The 12,996-nt window shown below is 39.5% G+C and overlaps 1 protein-coding gene across 2 annotated transcripts in view; it reads right to left on the reverse strand.

Annotated features, from left to right (window-relative positions):
* The window catches only part of slit1b (slit homolog 1b (Drosophila)), an 85,660-nt gene that overhangs the window by 51,624 nt on the left and 21,040 nt on the right, over positions 1-12,996 (reverse strand). For both annotated transcript variants that reach the window (XM_076884601.1, XM_076884600.1), the window contains exons 2-4: positions 9,924-9,995; positions 8,204-8,275; positions 8,015-8,086 (exon numbers count right to left, since the gene is read on the reverse strand). In XM_076884601.1, coding sequence (XP_076740716.1) covers positions 8,015-8,086; positions 8,204-8,275; positions 9,924-9,995 — 216 coding nt within the window. The remainder of the gene's footprint in view (positions 1-8,014; positions 8,087-8,203; positions 8,276-9,923; positions 9,996-12,996) is intronic.

Below are 12,996 nucleotides of genomic sequence, written 5' to 3' on the forward strand. Positions count from 1 at the left end.
TCTTCCTTCCCTCCACCCACAGGGGAGAATAGCGCTTAATTGAAGAACCCCAAAAGACACATGAGGGGAAGGTGATGAGAAATATGAAAATGAAAAAACAAGGGGGAGCAGACAATAGAGGGCAGTGAGGAATGGTGGGTGGATGAAACAAAGGACGAAGAATGTGAGAATTGAATGTGACCGTCAGATGTCTCGCAGTAATTCTCACCCTAGTCTGCATCTTAGGTTAGCGATTGGCTCTTTCAACAGTTGTATGTTTTAGTTCCCATAATGCTTTTCCACTGCTCTCAGTGTGCCAGCTTTACTTTGGATGGACATGACAGGAGAAGTCAGCGTCTGTGAACTGACCTCCCACAAATGCACGCACTCGCAGACACACAATCTGAGCAGAAAAATAACAGCTGAGCAGGTTTTTTGTAAAGGGAGTAGGGGTGTCTGTCCGCACCACTGATCTTATTATCCAGGATGAAGCTGTTACCACACACAGCAGGAAGAGCCCCACAGTCCCGGCTTTAAGAAAACTAAAATTCTGGGAAAATCCTTCTTTTGTGTGTTCTGCAGTGACAGATTCGAATCCTGCAGATAATGTAAATATAGATTTGCGTGCATGTGCAAATGTATTTGAACACATGCAGAAACATCTACTGTGGCCCCTTGCTGAAGAGACATGTGTTAGGTTTTAGCATGGCTTAAGGCTCGAGTTAAATAGTATCATGGTTTTGATATCGCATGGCTTCGCGTAAAGTCCTTTTTAAAAATATATATTTTAATATACTTTTACATTTTGGGGGGCAAAAGCATTTTTTTCTGAGCTCATTACAAGCTGTTAAGGTTTGCTGTCAAGATAATTCTCCTCCTCGACTCATGCTACATATTTATCATATTCCATATTCATACATTATGGAATATGATGTATTACTGTAGAAAACGTACTTAAAAAGAGGTCAGCATTTACCACCTGCAGCACTAATATTTTTTCATATAAGTTTTCTGCAGATTAAGTACATAATACTTCTTTTGACAACTCAAGTAAGGCCTCAGTCATACTGGGCAGCAATTGGCAACCACCAGTTAGTAGGAAAAAGTGAGCATTTTCCTGGTAGGAGCAAAGTGTTTGCTGGTAGTTACCACCAGTAGTGAAAAGTTACTACTAACATCCCAGTGCTGCTCGCTTGGAGCCCATTCAGTGACCTCCTGGTAATCAGCGGTTTTGATTTAACATACTTACTTAGCTTAATGCTAGGGACAAATATATGTTCCCCAGCTGGTTGGGGTCCATTAGCAAGTGTTGGCAAACAAGTTGGCATCTTTCATGCAAACTAGAGGTGACCACAGTTATCTGTTCAAAGAGGTTCATGGTGCAGAACCCATTTCAAGACCAGGTTTACAAGTTCATCAACACCTGTCACCTAACAGTCGCTCAGGGAATACAGATTATTCCTGAGCAAACACAGCAATGAACTTATAATAATACGTAATTTCATTCTGTTATATAGCTGCTTTCATCAAAGCAGTTCTGAAGAAGTTGCAATTAAAGAAACTCGTCATTTTCAGCTAATGGTGGAGATTTTTAATAACAAACCTTGACATAATAAAACAAGTTACATTTCTTCAGCAAGGAAGGACTGAATGAAGAAGTAGGACATTTACAATATGCATAAATATGTACGCGACAAATAAATAAATACACAAGGAAACAGTATGTATTTTATGTTTTAATGTGATCCAGTTTATCTCATCAGCACTTGGTTGGTTTCATTTGAATCCCACACTACCACACTTGTAAGAAACTTGCCACTAAAAATTGCATATTTGTAGGAATCCGAGCTAATGTTTCTGTTCTCAACAATAAGCAGATAATTGAAGACACTTTGTGTTTTAATCATCAGCCTGCAAGATAGATGTATACGATATCTTGCAGGCTGAATCAGTGAACTTTCACTTGTTAAATGACAGGCAGTGACATTTTGCATATTACAAGTAGCAGTCAACTTTGCATTAATTACAACCTAATTACACATGCCAGCTGTCTTGTTAAAAGAAAGAAATGATCTGTACTATCAGCAAACTGACCCCACTTCTCACTTCCTCAGATCTAACACTTTACAAACAGCTCCCAAAATTCAAGACTTGATTGACTGCATGATGAATGAATTGCTGGCTGTCGAATGCAGTGCTCGTTTACCCTGCTGTAAAGATAAAGGTCATCATAATCTGTATCTACTGCTGCTTGCAAAACTATTATAAACTTTTCAATGGCAATGAGATTATCATGCAAAATTATTTCATACTTATGTAGGCACGGACTTTCTTGCTGTTTTATCCCAGAGAAACAGCAATAAACTATGATCACACACTCAGTCATAAGTGTCTCTAACATCCTTTTTGGTATCGATGCTAATCAGTGTAATTAGCACATGATTATATGCAAGGAATCTCCCAAAACAAACAAATGCAAATAAAGGTAATTATCACACACATACAGGCTTATTACCCCAGTGTGCTCTTCCTGCCTCTAAACGTCGAGGTCACACTCCGGTTAGCCTCTAAAGTGCAACCAGGCAGCTGCCATCACCACCTCTGTCAGCTTCACACCGTTAATTAGCTGCACTCAGATGCCAATCATCTGCTCTAATGAGGACAGCTCTACCACTCTGCCTAATGAGAAAAAACTCATGAAGTGTCTGAGGGGAAAGTTAACTGCAAGGACACACACGAAAAGACACATTAAAGCAGACGGCCACACATTTTTAATTCCCATGTATGTGTTTTGTTTTTTTGTTTTTTTCATTTTGCACACACATTTTGTTTCCCACTGCTCATATTTCATTCATGCTTATTTGTGCACTTGATCTCCATTGTGGTAACAACTGAGTCCACATGTACATGCAGAATTTATTTAAAAAGAAAAAGAAAAAAGTTGCTAAAACTCTAATTCAGAGGAAGTCTGTGAAAACATGCTATGCTTTTACAGTAATGCAAAGATTGCACTGTAAAGAAAAAAGAAGAAGAAGAAATGAAACAATGGTTCATTAATATTGACATCAATGGAATTATAGCCAATCTGCATTATTTCTCTTCACACCCATCTATATATCAGCACAGTTCCAGATGGCAGGACAGGCCATCAGGGAGAGAAAAAGACAACATGGTTTGGGTACTAAAGCCAGCAGCTACAGTTGATGACCGTTGTCCTCCAGCTAACACTTGCTATTCTGTATTGTTCTTCAATTTTAAATGGGCCTAAAGATCACTGAACAACTCCTGCATCATCTATGTCTCATTCTCAGAATTTCCTTACTTAACCTCTTTTAAACCTTTGAGCATATTTGAAAGTTATGCAGTGGTCGGAGCCAGGCTCTTAGGTGAGGTACACTTTGAGACCATCCATATCAATCTTTAGAAATAATCTATGTGCATATTCCAGATAAAGGTGTATTTCATATGACAAATTATAATAACATTAGAAATGAGGGACAAAATGTTCACATTTAGTGTTTTTTCCCTGACCCCTGCACACATTTTTTTTTTACAGTGCTAGTGGTCAGTGCTCCAGTTGATGCCATTTCCTCTGTGGTCTTACATGTGTCTTGCATAAAATAATAGCAAGATGCTAATGATGCCATAAAGAGATATTTGTGAACAGGAATTTCTCTCCTATCTCAAATGGGATCAAGTTCAGATAAGCATTTGCCTGTGCACTGTCCAGCTCAAAATCATTGGGTTACATTTTACTGAGTACTGTTTCAAGCACCCAATAAGACCTGCAGGAGCCCAGTATTGACTGGCTAACCACACAGTTCATTTTCAGGTCAAGGTGAATTTGTGTGCGTGGGTGAGAGAGACACCTAGTTACACCCATAATTCTTTAGCTCCCCTGGGCTAAAGGGAGGTGCTGGGAGGGGGCACCCTGGTGCACGAACATACACATTCAGTCACCCTCCAGGTATCATCAAAACACACAAAGGACTATTACTGGGTGTGGAGCGATCCCATCCACACAGAGCCAACAAAAGACTGAGGGGAGACAGAAAGAATGAAAAATGAAAGTTGCCAAAATTGAGAAAAGAAAGAGGATGGAACAATAACACAGAGGTATGGACAGAGGAGAGGAAAACCGAGCAGCATCTTCAACTGACATTAAAATCTCTCCTTAGTTGTTCACAGAGGTGGGACCAAGTCATTGTTTTGCAAGTCTCAAGTAAGTCTCAAGTCTTTATCCTCAAGTCACAAGTCAAGTCTCAAGTAATGTCAGGCAAGTCAGAGTCAAGTCTCAAGTCACTGGTGTAAAAGTCAGAGTAAAGTCACAAGTCTGAAACTTTGAATTTCAAGTCCTTTCGAGTCTTTAAAAAACAAAAACAACAAAAAAAAAGTTGCAGTTATATGGAAATGTAAATATTAGACCATGTGATTTTTAAATCTGTTTTTCTCAACACATGACAAAATAGTGAACTTAGAAAATATACACAAATTGTGAAATTGCACCTCTTTAAAATGCAGCACAATTAAACCTAGCTCCAAGAATAATTTTCACCGACAATTCTGAGATAAGCTGCATGTTATTCTTGGATGCGCTTGTAGGACCGGCTTTAAAATAGCATGACAAAAAAACTATACACATTAAAACCAAACAGTATCATCAACGTAGCCTGGACAACATTTGCTACTTAGATGAAGTCAGCTATCTCATTGTAGCAAAAGAGAACCTACCGTTCTTTATGCAACTTCAACTGTCGGACAAAGTTGGAAGTTGTTCCATCTCTGTCTGTGATTCTCTGCTTGCATGTTTTGTATATTGCATTTCGTTTTTTTGTTGACTATTTCATAGTTTATGTACCTGAAAAAAATAACTCCTTGCAGCATTTTTGAGCATTTTTTTTTCTTCTTAAAAAAAAATCTGGTTAATTTGATTGGCTGTGCTACAGCTCATGCACACATACGTACGGAGTGTGGTTGGAATAAATGAATGAATGAATTGAATTAATGGTGCACATTTTCTATATAATATGTGTGTTAAATTTTAGAGATGGGGTGAAATATCAAGTCTTTTCAAGTAAACCGGTTCAAGTCCAATTCAAGTCCCAGGTCATTGGTGTAAAAGTCCAAGTCAAGTCACAGTCTTAGAACATTTTTTCAAGTCAAGTCTAAAGTCATAAAATTAATGACTCGAGTCTGACTCGAGTCCAAGTCATGTGACTCGAGTGAGTCCACACCTCTGTTACAGCATGGTGTATTACCAATGTGACTGTGGTCCCAACTACCTGCTGGTCATTAACAAGCTCCCCCATGTATTTTTGGGCTGATCCTCCACCTTTTTCATGATCATTCTCACCCCATGTGGCAAAATCTTGTATGGACCTCCAGACTGGATTGATGGTCATTTTATATTTCTTCTATTTCTGAATAATCACATCAACAGTTTTCACCTCCTCACCAAGCTTGTTACTACAGTCTTGTCCTTGGCATCCTTTGACAGCTCTTTGGTCTTGTCCATGGTGGTGGACAGTCTAGAATAGTTGGGATCAAATACTTATTTCACTCAATGACGTGCAAATTAATTAAATGAAAAGATTTTATGTATGTATGTATTAGTCTTTACACACTGTTCAGTTCTTTGCAAATGAATAAACCTATATATTTAGCCAGTAAAAGCTCAGTTTAAAAAGAAGACAGTGTATCACAATCTACAAGAAGAGGACAGACTGATACATGGAGAGGGGAATATACAGGAAATAGGCTAAAGTATGGAAGGCAATTTTGTTGAAGAGACAAAAATGCACACAAGCAAAAAGCCATGAGTGTGTGTTTCCCAGGGACATCAGGCTTTATACAGTCCATCATCACAGCAGGAGGAAAAGAAATCGCTCCTGCTAGAGGAAGTGCTAATGGCTCTGTGCTATGAGTGTGTCACTGTGTGTGCGTGTGTGTGTGTGTTTGCTGATTGATCGAACATGCCAAGTCCATCTCGGCACGTCCTAATGGGAGCTAGAGTGTGAAATTGCCAAAACAGAAAGCAGCAAATAATCAGAACAGACACACGGATTGAAACAAACACACACTGTCTTTTACCATCTACTCATCTTATACTTTCTCTTCATTCCTCCCTTTTACACACACACACACACACACACACACACACACGCACGCACACACATTGTTTGTCTCCACTTTTTTCTGTAATTACTGGTATTTTTCATGGCTGCTACCCCCTTCAGTCCACTTCCTTCTTTACTCGGGGGAAAAGTAAATCTCTTTGTATCAGCACATTTTCTGTTAAGCACTAAATCACCGCACTCAAACATGCAGAAACAGGTACCAAAGCACATCACTGTCACGAACAGATCAATCATTAGGAAAAACTTAATTAGAGAGCTCTTATATTTGCTTTTTCCTCTTTCTCTGCAGTAATGTTTGTGTATGTGTTTCCAGGCATCTCCAGGCAGTAGCAGATACCTTCCCCATCTCACACTACAACCATGCATTTATAACAAAAGCGTCTGAGGTGTGTGTGTATGTGTGTGTGTGTGTGAGCGAGAGAGAGTCACATTTATCCACACAGTAACCAACTGTGTCCAAGCTTTCAGTTATTAAAATAAGCTCTTTATGCGTGTGTTCAAATGTTGAATTAAAGCTAGACAGTTCCTACAGCTCCTGTGGGAGCCTGTAAGTTATTTGCAGTGCCTCTGCTGTCTAGAGGGAGGTTATTTGCAGTGTTTTCTGGGTGAGGAAAAATAGGTCAATTGTTTTTATCAGAAAAGTCAGTGACTAAACAGCTTGGAGTAGCAGAAATTTTCAATGTTAGACTATTGTAGTTGATCACTATAATCCAAAAATATATCCAGATTCAAGACATCTGTGTATTAGCTAATGTACAGACAAATTTAAGACAACAGCCTGGAGGGATGAAGGCTGGATATATTCTTTTTAACTGGGTTGACGTAACAAGACCTGCAGACATAATCCATTATCCACAAATGAAGGGGAAAATATTTATTAGTTTTAGCTCCAGATTCTTGGATTACGATAGAGTAACTTTGCATGATTCACAGTTCATAATAATCTTATACTGATTCTTTTTACTGATGATGAGCTGATTTCACCCAGTTCACCCTCTCTGTGATTTAACTTGCCTCGCTTTAGAAAACCCTTTTCCTCATTGATGGCTTCAATGCAAACAAAAGAACAGAAGAGAAGGTTCGTGGGGCTACAGAGATGACCTATCTTTGATATCAAACAGAGCCAAGAATCAGTGGATTTATTGCAGTCTGAACCCTGACCTTTGATTCACATGTGCTGACCTCATTTTCTGAAATTTGGGCATCCATTACATAACGGTATATTTGTGAAAGAAAATATGGAAAATCACAACAGATCACCTTTAAACATACACTCGCTCAAATCCAATCATACATACACACATCACAAAAGCAACCAGGACCATCAAAGCAAAAGAAGAAGAATGAAAAATAAAATAATGAAAACAAACATGCAGAGCGATTAGAGCTCAATGAACCACACTTTTAACAGATGCAAATTAAGTGTGTATCTGAATGAAATCCAGACTATTTCAGCTTGATAGGTTCTGAATGCACATGATAGTGCGGAAAAATACCCCAATGACCACTTCTGCTTGTTTTAAAAATCCTAAATGACCTTCCCTGTCGATAAGAAGAGCTGCCAGTTCAGGGAACTCTGCAATTTGTAAGTGTTCGATATTCTCCAAGTAAGACCGACAGAACTACTTAGATGGATATAGACACTGGATGCTGCTATAGGGTGGTAGACAAGTATGAGCCAGTACTTATGGACCATGTACATGTGTGAACATGGCGGACATACCTGATGGCCAAGATAAACACATTCTAATCAGTTGAATATGGGACTGTGCAAAAACCCGTAAAGTGCATTGTGTAGAACAGAGACATTGAGCTAAGGAGAGCAAAGTCCTGAGATTTCAAATAGAGGGTGCAGGGTATGGAGAGAAAATACGCAGAGCTCTGGAGTTTGTACTCACAGTCGAGACAGGGCTTCATTCTTCTGAAAGAGCAGCTCTGGAAGCTGGCTGAGACGGTTTTTGTTCAGGCGACTGTGTGGACAAAAAAAAGACAAAGGAAAAAAAGCTATCATTTCCTGTGAAAGAAAACACTTGAATGGAAAATTAATTTGGTTTATACTTGTAAATGTCTTTGTAATGTGTTCTCACAGTCTTTCCAGCTCCTTCAGCTCATCAAACACTCCCTTCTCAATGTTACTGATCTGGTTTTCCATCAGATGACTGCAAGGAAACACTCACATTAAGATTCACTGTTTAAGCACATACTTTAAAAACAAATCAAGAGATATTAAATAACACAGTCAATTTTCTATTTGATAAATTGGTAACACGCTTTAATCCTTCCTCGTAAAACATGAGTCTTGTTTGGTCGATCTCAGTCTGAGTATTGTGAAAATACAGTAGTTTTTCTACAAGGATATGTTCTGCCTTTGTTTAACTTAATCTTTAATTATGAGTGTGTTGATGAATTTGGGTAAAAAATAACATGTACATGAAAATAGAGTTTTATTTGTCAGCAGCTGAATATGTGGATGAGGCTTTGGTTTCAGACACTGGTTTTGAATCTGTCTGCACTTGAATCTGTATATTTGAGAAACATACTGCCATCTTCCACCTCATATACCACTGCTGTATAGGGATGGGTAACGGTATCCGGTGCCATAATGGCACCGGTTCTGACATAAACGGTAGTGACCAGACCACATTTTGGTGCTTTATTTCGGTGCTGTATTTTGGTGCTTTTTTGTCATACACTTTGGATTCTAGCCAATCATTTTACCTTTGCAAGCACAGTAGGCGGGTCCAGGTATGTACGTTCTATTAGAGCAGAGCTACAGATTAAAAATGCCCGAGGCAAAGCGGTCAAAAGTCTGGCTGTACTTCACAGTAAAAGATGCAAACTCAGCAGCCTGCAACAAGTGCTTTAAGGTGATACTGTGCAAAAGAGGTAACACCTCGAATCTGATGAAACACCTGGCGACGTATAGCATTTTGTTAAAAGCCGAGAAATGCGCTGTATTGATAGCTTGCTGCAAGACCTCACACCGAGCACATCTACTGCGGGGTGATGCCTGTTATCGGACCCGGAGTTAACAACATCCCCCAAGAACCCGAAGAGGAGAGTCCTGGCCCCTAGCCCTGCCAGTGTAGCAGAAATGATGACGGATGATGATGGCAGCAGCAGCCGTTCTTCTCTGCGTGAGTAGCTTAATGTTGTTCGTGTGTAAGCTAACACACAAAAAAACAGCTAAAGGTTTTTGGACCAATTTTGTGTTCTCCATTCTTTAAGCACCAGTTTGAGCACCGTTTAAGCACCGGTACCGTTTCAAAAGTACCGGTTTGGTACTGGTATCGGATGAAACCTAAACGATACCCATCCCTACTGCTGTAACACTTTACCCTCCTGACAGCAGTACGCCCAGGGCTCCCAGTGGGCTGCTAATCTGTTCTGATCAGGTCTCCAGAGATATAATCAGTCCGGGACATGTCATCATGTCCATCACTGACACTCATTGCAGTTCTAGTCCTCAAGTTAACACAGGAAATTACTGCTCATGCAGTTTCTCCCCAAGGGCACAGTGCTTCCACGTCAAAGGGTCATAGATAAACCCTCCTTGTAGAAACTGACACCAGACAAGCACCTTATGTCAGCTTTACGTGGCACCACAGCTATGCTTCAGACCTCAAACAAGGACAGAAATGTGGGAAAGAATGTCGTAATAAATACAAGCTGTTGCCCTGTCAACAATGAGCCTGAAGGCAATGAAAGTAGAGAAGGAAATGGTGTGAAAGCCACTCTGGATGGGATGAATGCTTTAATTGTAACCCATAAAATATATCTATAAGAGTAAAGGCAGATATAACTCACAGGACTCGGAGGTGTTTGAGACCCGAGAAGTCTGTCTTGGTGATGACTGTCAGGTTGTTTCCATTCAGGTCTCTGGAAAACAAAAGAGAAAACAGCACATAAAGGAACTGCTGACATAAAGAAGTCAAACCTATAAAAACATCAAAGAACATCTTAGGAACAGAGTGTAACTTATCAATTTCATTAACAAACTAATTATTTTGTTTGGAAGATAGATGCGTGCAACGATCCATTTTCTTCTGTTCAGCCAATTCACAGAGCCACGGGGGGCTGGAGGCTTCGGTTCCAGTCATCACAAATACGTATGAAACTGAAAAAGACATCTTGAGTGAAATATGTAAACAAGCTGGTTTGAAGGAATTTGAATTTGTTCCCCTGGCTGAAGTATGCAGATTCACACACAGAGGCGGAAACTAGAGACGGGCTAAGGTCCAGTTATGTTCTTAAAACACTTCTTCTGTGTGACAAAGTGCCTATTCCAGGAAGGCACAAATTAGTCACACAACTATCAAATCTGTTAAACACAACAGTTCTGTGCTGTACTCATTTTTACACCCAGGTTTTCAGTCTTTCCAAGAAGCCTTTCACACACATCTACTCAGTTCTATTCATGACAAATGACAAGAAACTATTATATAGAAATTAAATATTATAGAAACTTTTACTAAGTTCAGTCCAGTGTAAAAGTAAAGTGTGCGTGTTAGTCCCCATAGGGAAATAGTTCCTCTGCATTTAACCCATTCACCCAGTGAAGCAGTGGGCAGCCACCAGTGCAGCGCCCGGGGAGCAGCGTGTAGGGACGGTACCTTGCTCAGGGGTACCTCAGGGTAACCGTTCAGTGGAGTCGAACCCCCGACCTTCCGATCAAATAAATAAATAACTAAATCAGAATCTTTCACTGTGTCTCGCCTGCTTGTTATGAAGGTTATATGCCACTGTACTGAGCGTTACAAACTGTGTTATCTACATTACAAAGAACACCTGCTGACTATGTGTAGGATTTGGCTGTTCAGCTGTCATAACTATTAGTTTGTACTAGATAAATGTTCACACATGTACTGACTTTGACTAGAATATAAATAGTGATGCTATAGTTCTATATTGTGTGCTTAACAGTTGGATCCGACAGGCAACCAGGCAGTAATTAAATTCAACTTTACTATAAGATATCGAGACTTTTCAGCCTTTTTTTGTTCTCTCAGTTGCTGATTATTTTGGCCAACTCAGTCTTACAAAATTCAGATGGAACTTGTTTCCTGTTCATATACTATTACTGTTATTTTTAACAAGTGTGGCTCTTGTTCAAGTCCAAAAAACTAGATCTTTTTTATTCACTCTATTAATATCCTAATACTGTGCAGCACTTTGTTGCTGCTCTTTGAAGTTATTTTCATTCACTTTAGTGTCAACAAAGTCTCCTCACTGGGAGTTCACTTTGAGGACCACCTTTTATTAAATTGTAAAAGGTTGTCCCTTGGAAAAAAATTGCTTTCTTCCAGATATTTGTTCAAATGCAACAGCTACTGTTTGACAAGCGAGTCCTCAGCTCACACGAGCATAGCCTTGAGCTGCTTTGCTCTACTGTTGCATCTGTTCCAAGTCACCCAAGGAGGTTTAGGTATGAACTGTCACTGCTGTGTGTTACCTGATACTGAACTCATTTCAGGCACTCGTTTCAACACACTTGTAGAGGCTCTCTTAAATGGGAGGGGTTTAACCCTGTGACCTCATTATCTACTTTGATTGACATCTGTGAAGAAAGAAAGGGATGATGTCACTCTTCCCACGAGGCTTTGTGAAAGGACAAGTAAAATGAGATGTGTGTGTGTACCTGTGTATGTGTGTGCGTGCGTGTAGAGTGTCATGTTCCTGTGCTACTGTAATGGGTGGAGCAGAGCCTGACCTTGTCCTGTGCCTTATGAAAGAGAAAGAAAAACCAAGAGACAGTGGATGCTGTGGTTTGGGTGTGTGAACTGAAGCTACAGGCCACTCACAGAACTTTAACAAAAAGACCTGATGGAGTAGCAACGACAAAACTGCCCAAATGTCCATTAGTCAGCCGATGTTGGTCTCAGACTGAGCTTTAAATAGTTGTTTTTTGATCCTCACACTGCATTTTTTTTAGTTGAAGGTTCACATTAATGCAAATCTATACTGAAAAAATACTCAAAGTTTTCTTACTATCATAATTTCTTGTGTCCTTAATGACTATGAAAGGATCTGTGATGTGTTTACACATAAATGTGCAGTCTTCTTTCGGCACCCAAACAGTTTAAAACATGTAGCAGCATGCTGTAGCGGTCTAAATCAGTCTACGGGCAAGCAATGTAGCAAATGCTATGGCATTTTCCTGAGATTGACTGATTTCGTATTGAGGTGGCATAACTCCAAAAATGCCAATGTGGAAATCAAGCACTGAATTTTCCCCAGTAATTGTCCAGATTAGGACAAGACCACATCATGTGACCCTCATTTGCTAGATTATGTCCACGCCTGGAACAGGCAGGATCGGCTTCTGGGAAAATTTTTGAAAGCCTCTCTCCTGTATAATGAAGACGATGAAGAATGTTAAACTGAGTTAAACCATGGCGAATGCAAAGGGAGGAAATATGTATACGATTCAAGCAAGATCTCCACTCATCATCAGATAAATCCACCACAATGTCTTTTTCCCAATTATTTTTTCCCAAGTAATAGGCCTTAAGCTCTGTATCAGTTTGTATATGACGGAGATTCTCCTTTTGCCAAAAGATCTATTTCCAAAATAGTATCCACTTGATTTTTAGAAGGTAGGTAGGGGAATGAAGGAAACAATGTTTTTGAAAAACTTCATATTTGCAGGTATTTAAACATATGTGAGCTGGGTATATTGTAATCTCTCATCAGAGCGTCAAAGGTGTTAAAAGTTTCTCCTGAAAATAAATTGTAAAAAAAACTTCAAACCATTATTATGCCAAATTTGGAATGCTTTATCTGAAATGGATGGCAACAAAGGGTTAAAAGCAACAGGCAAAAATGTACTAACCTGTTGCAAACAGAAGTGCCTTCTGAATTGAAGCCATATTCGAATAGA

This window comes from Maylandia zebra, linkage group LG6 (assembly GCF_041146795.1).
Source record: "Maylandia zebra isolate NMK-2024a linkage group LG6, Mzebra_GT3a, whole genome shotgun sequence".
In the NCBI taxonomy this organism is placed as follows: Eukaryota; Metazoa; Chordata; class Actinopteri; order Cichliformes; family Cichlidae; genus Maylandia; species Maylandia zebra.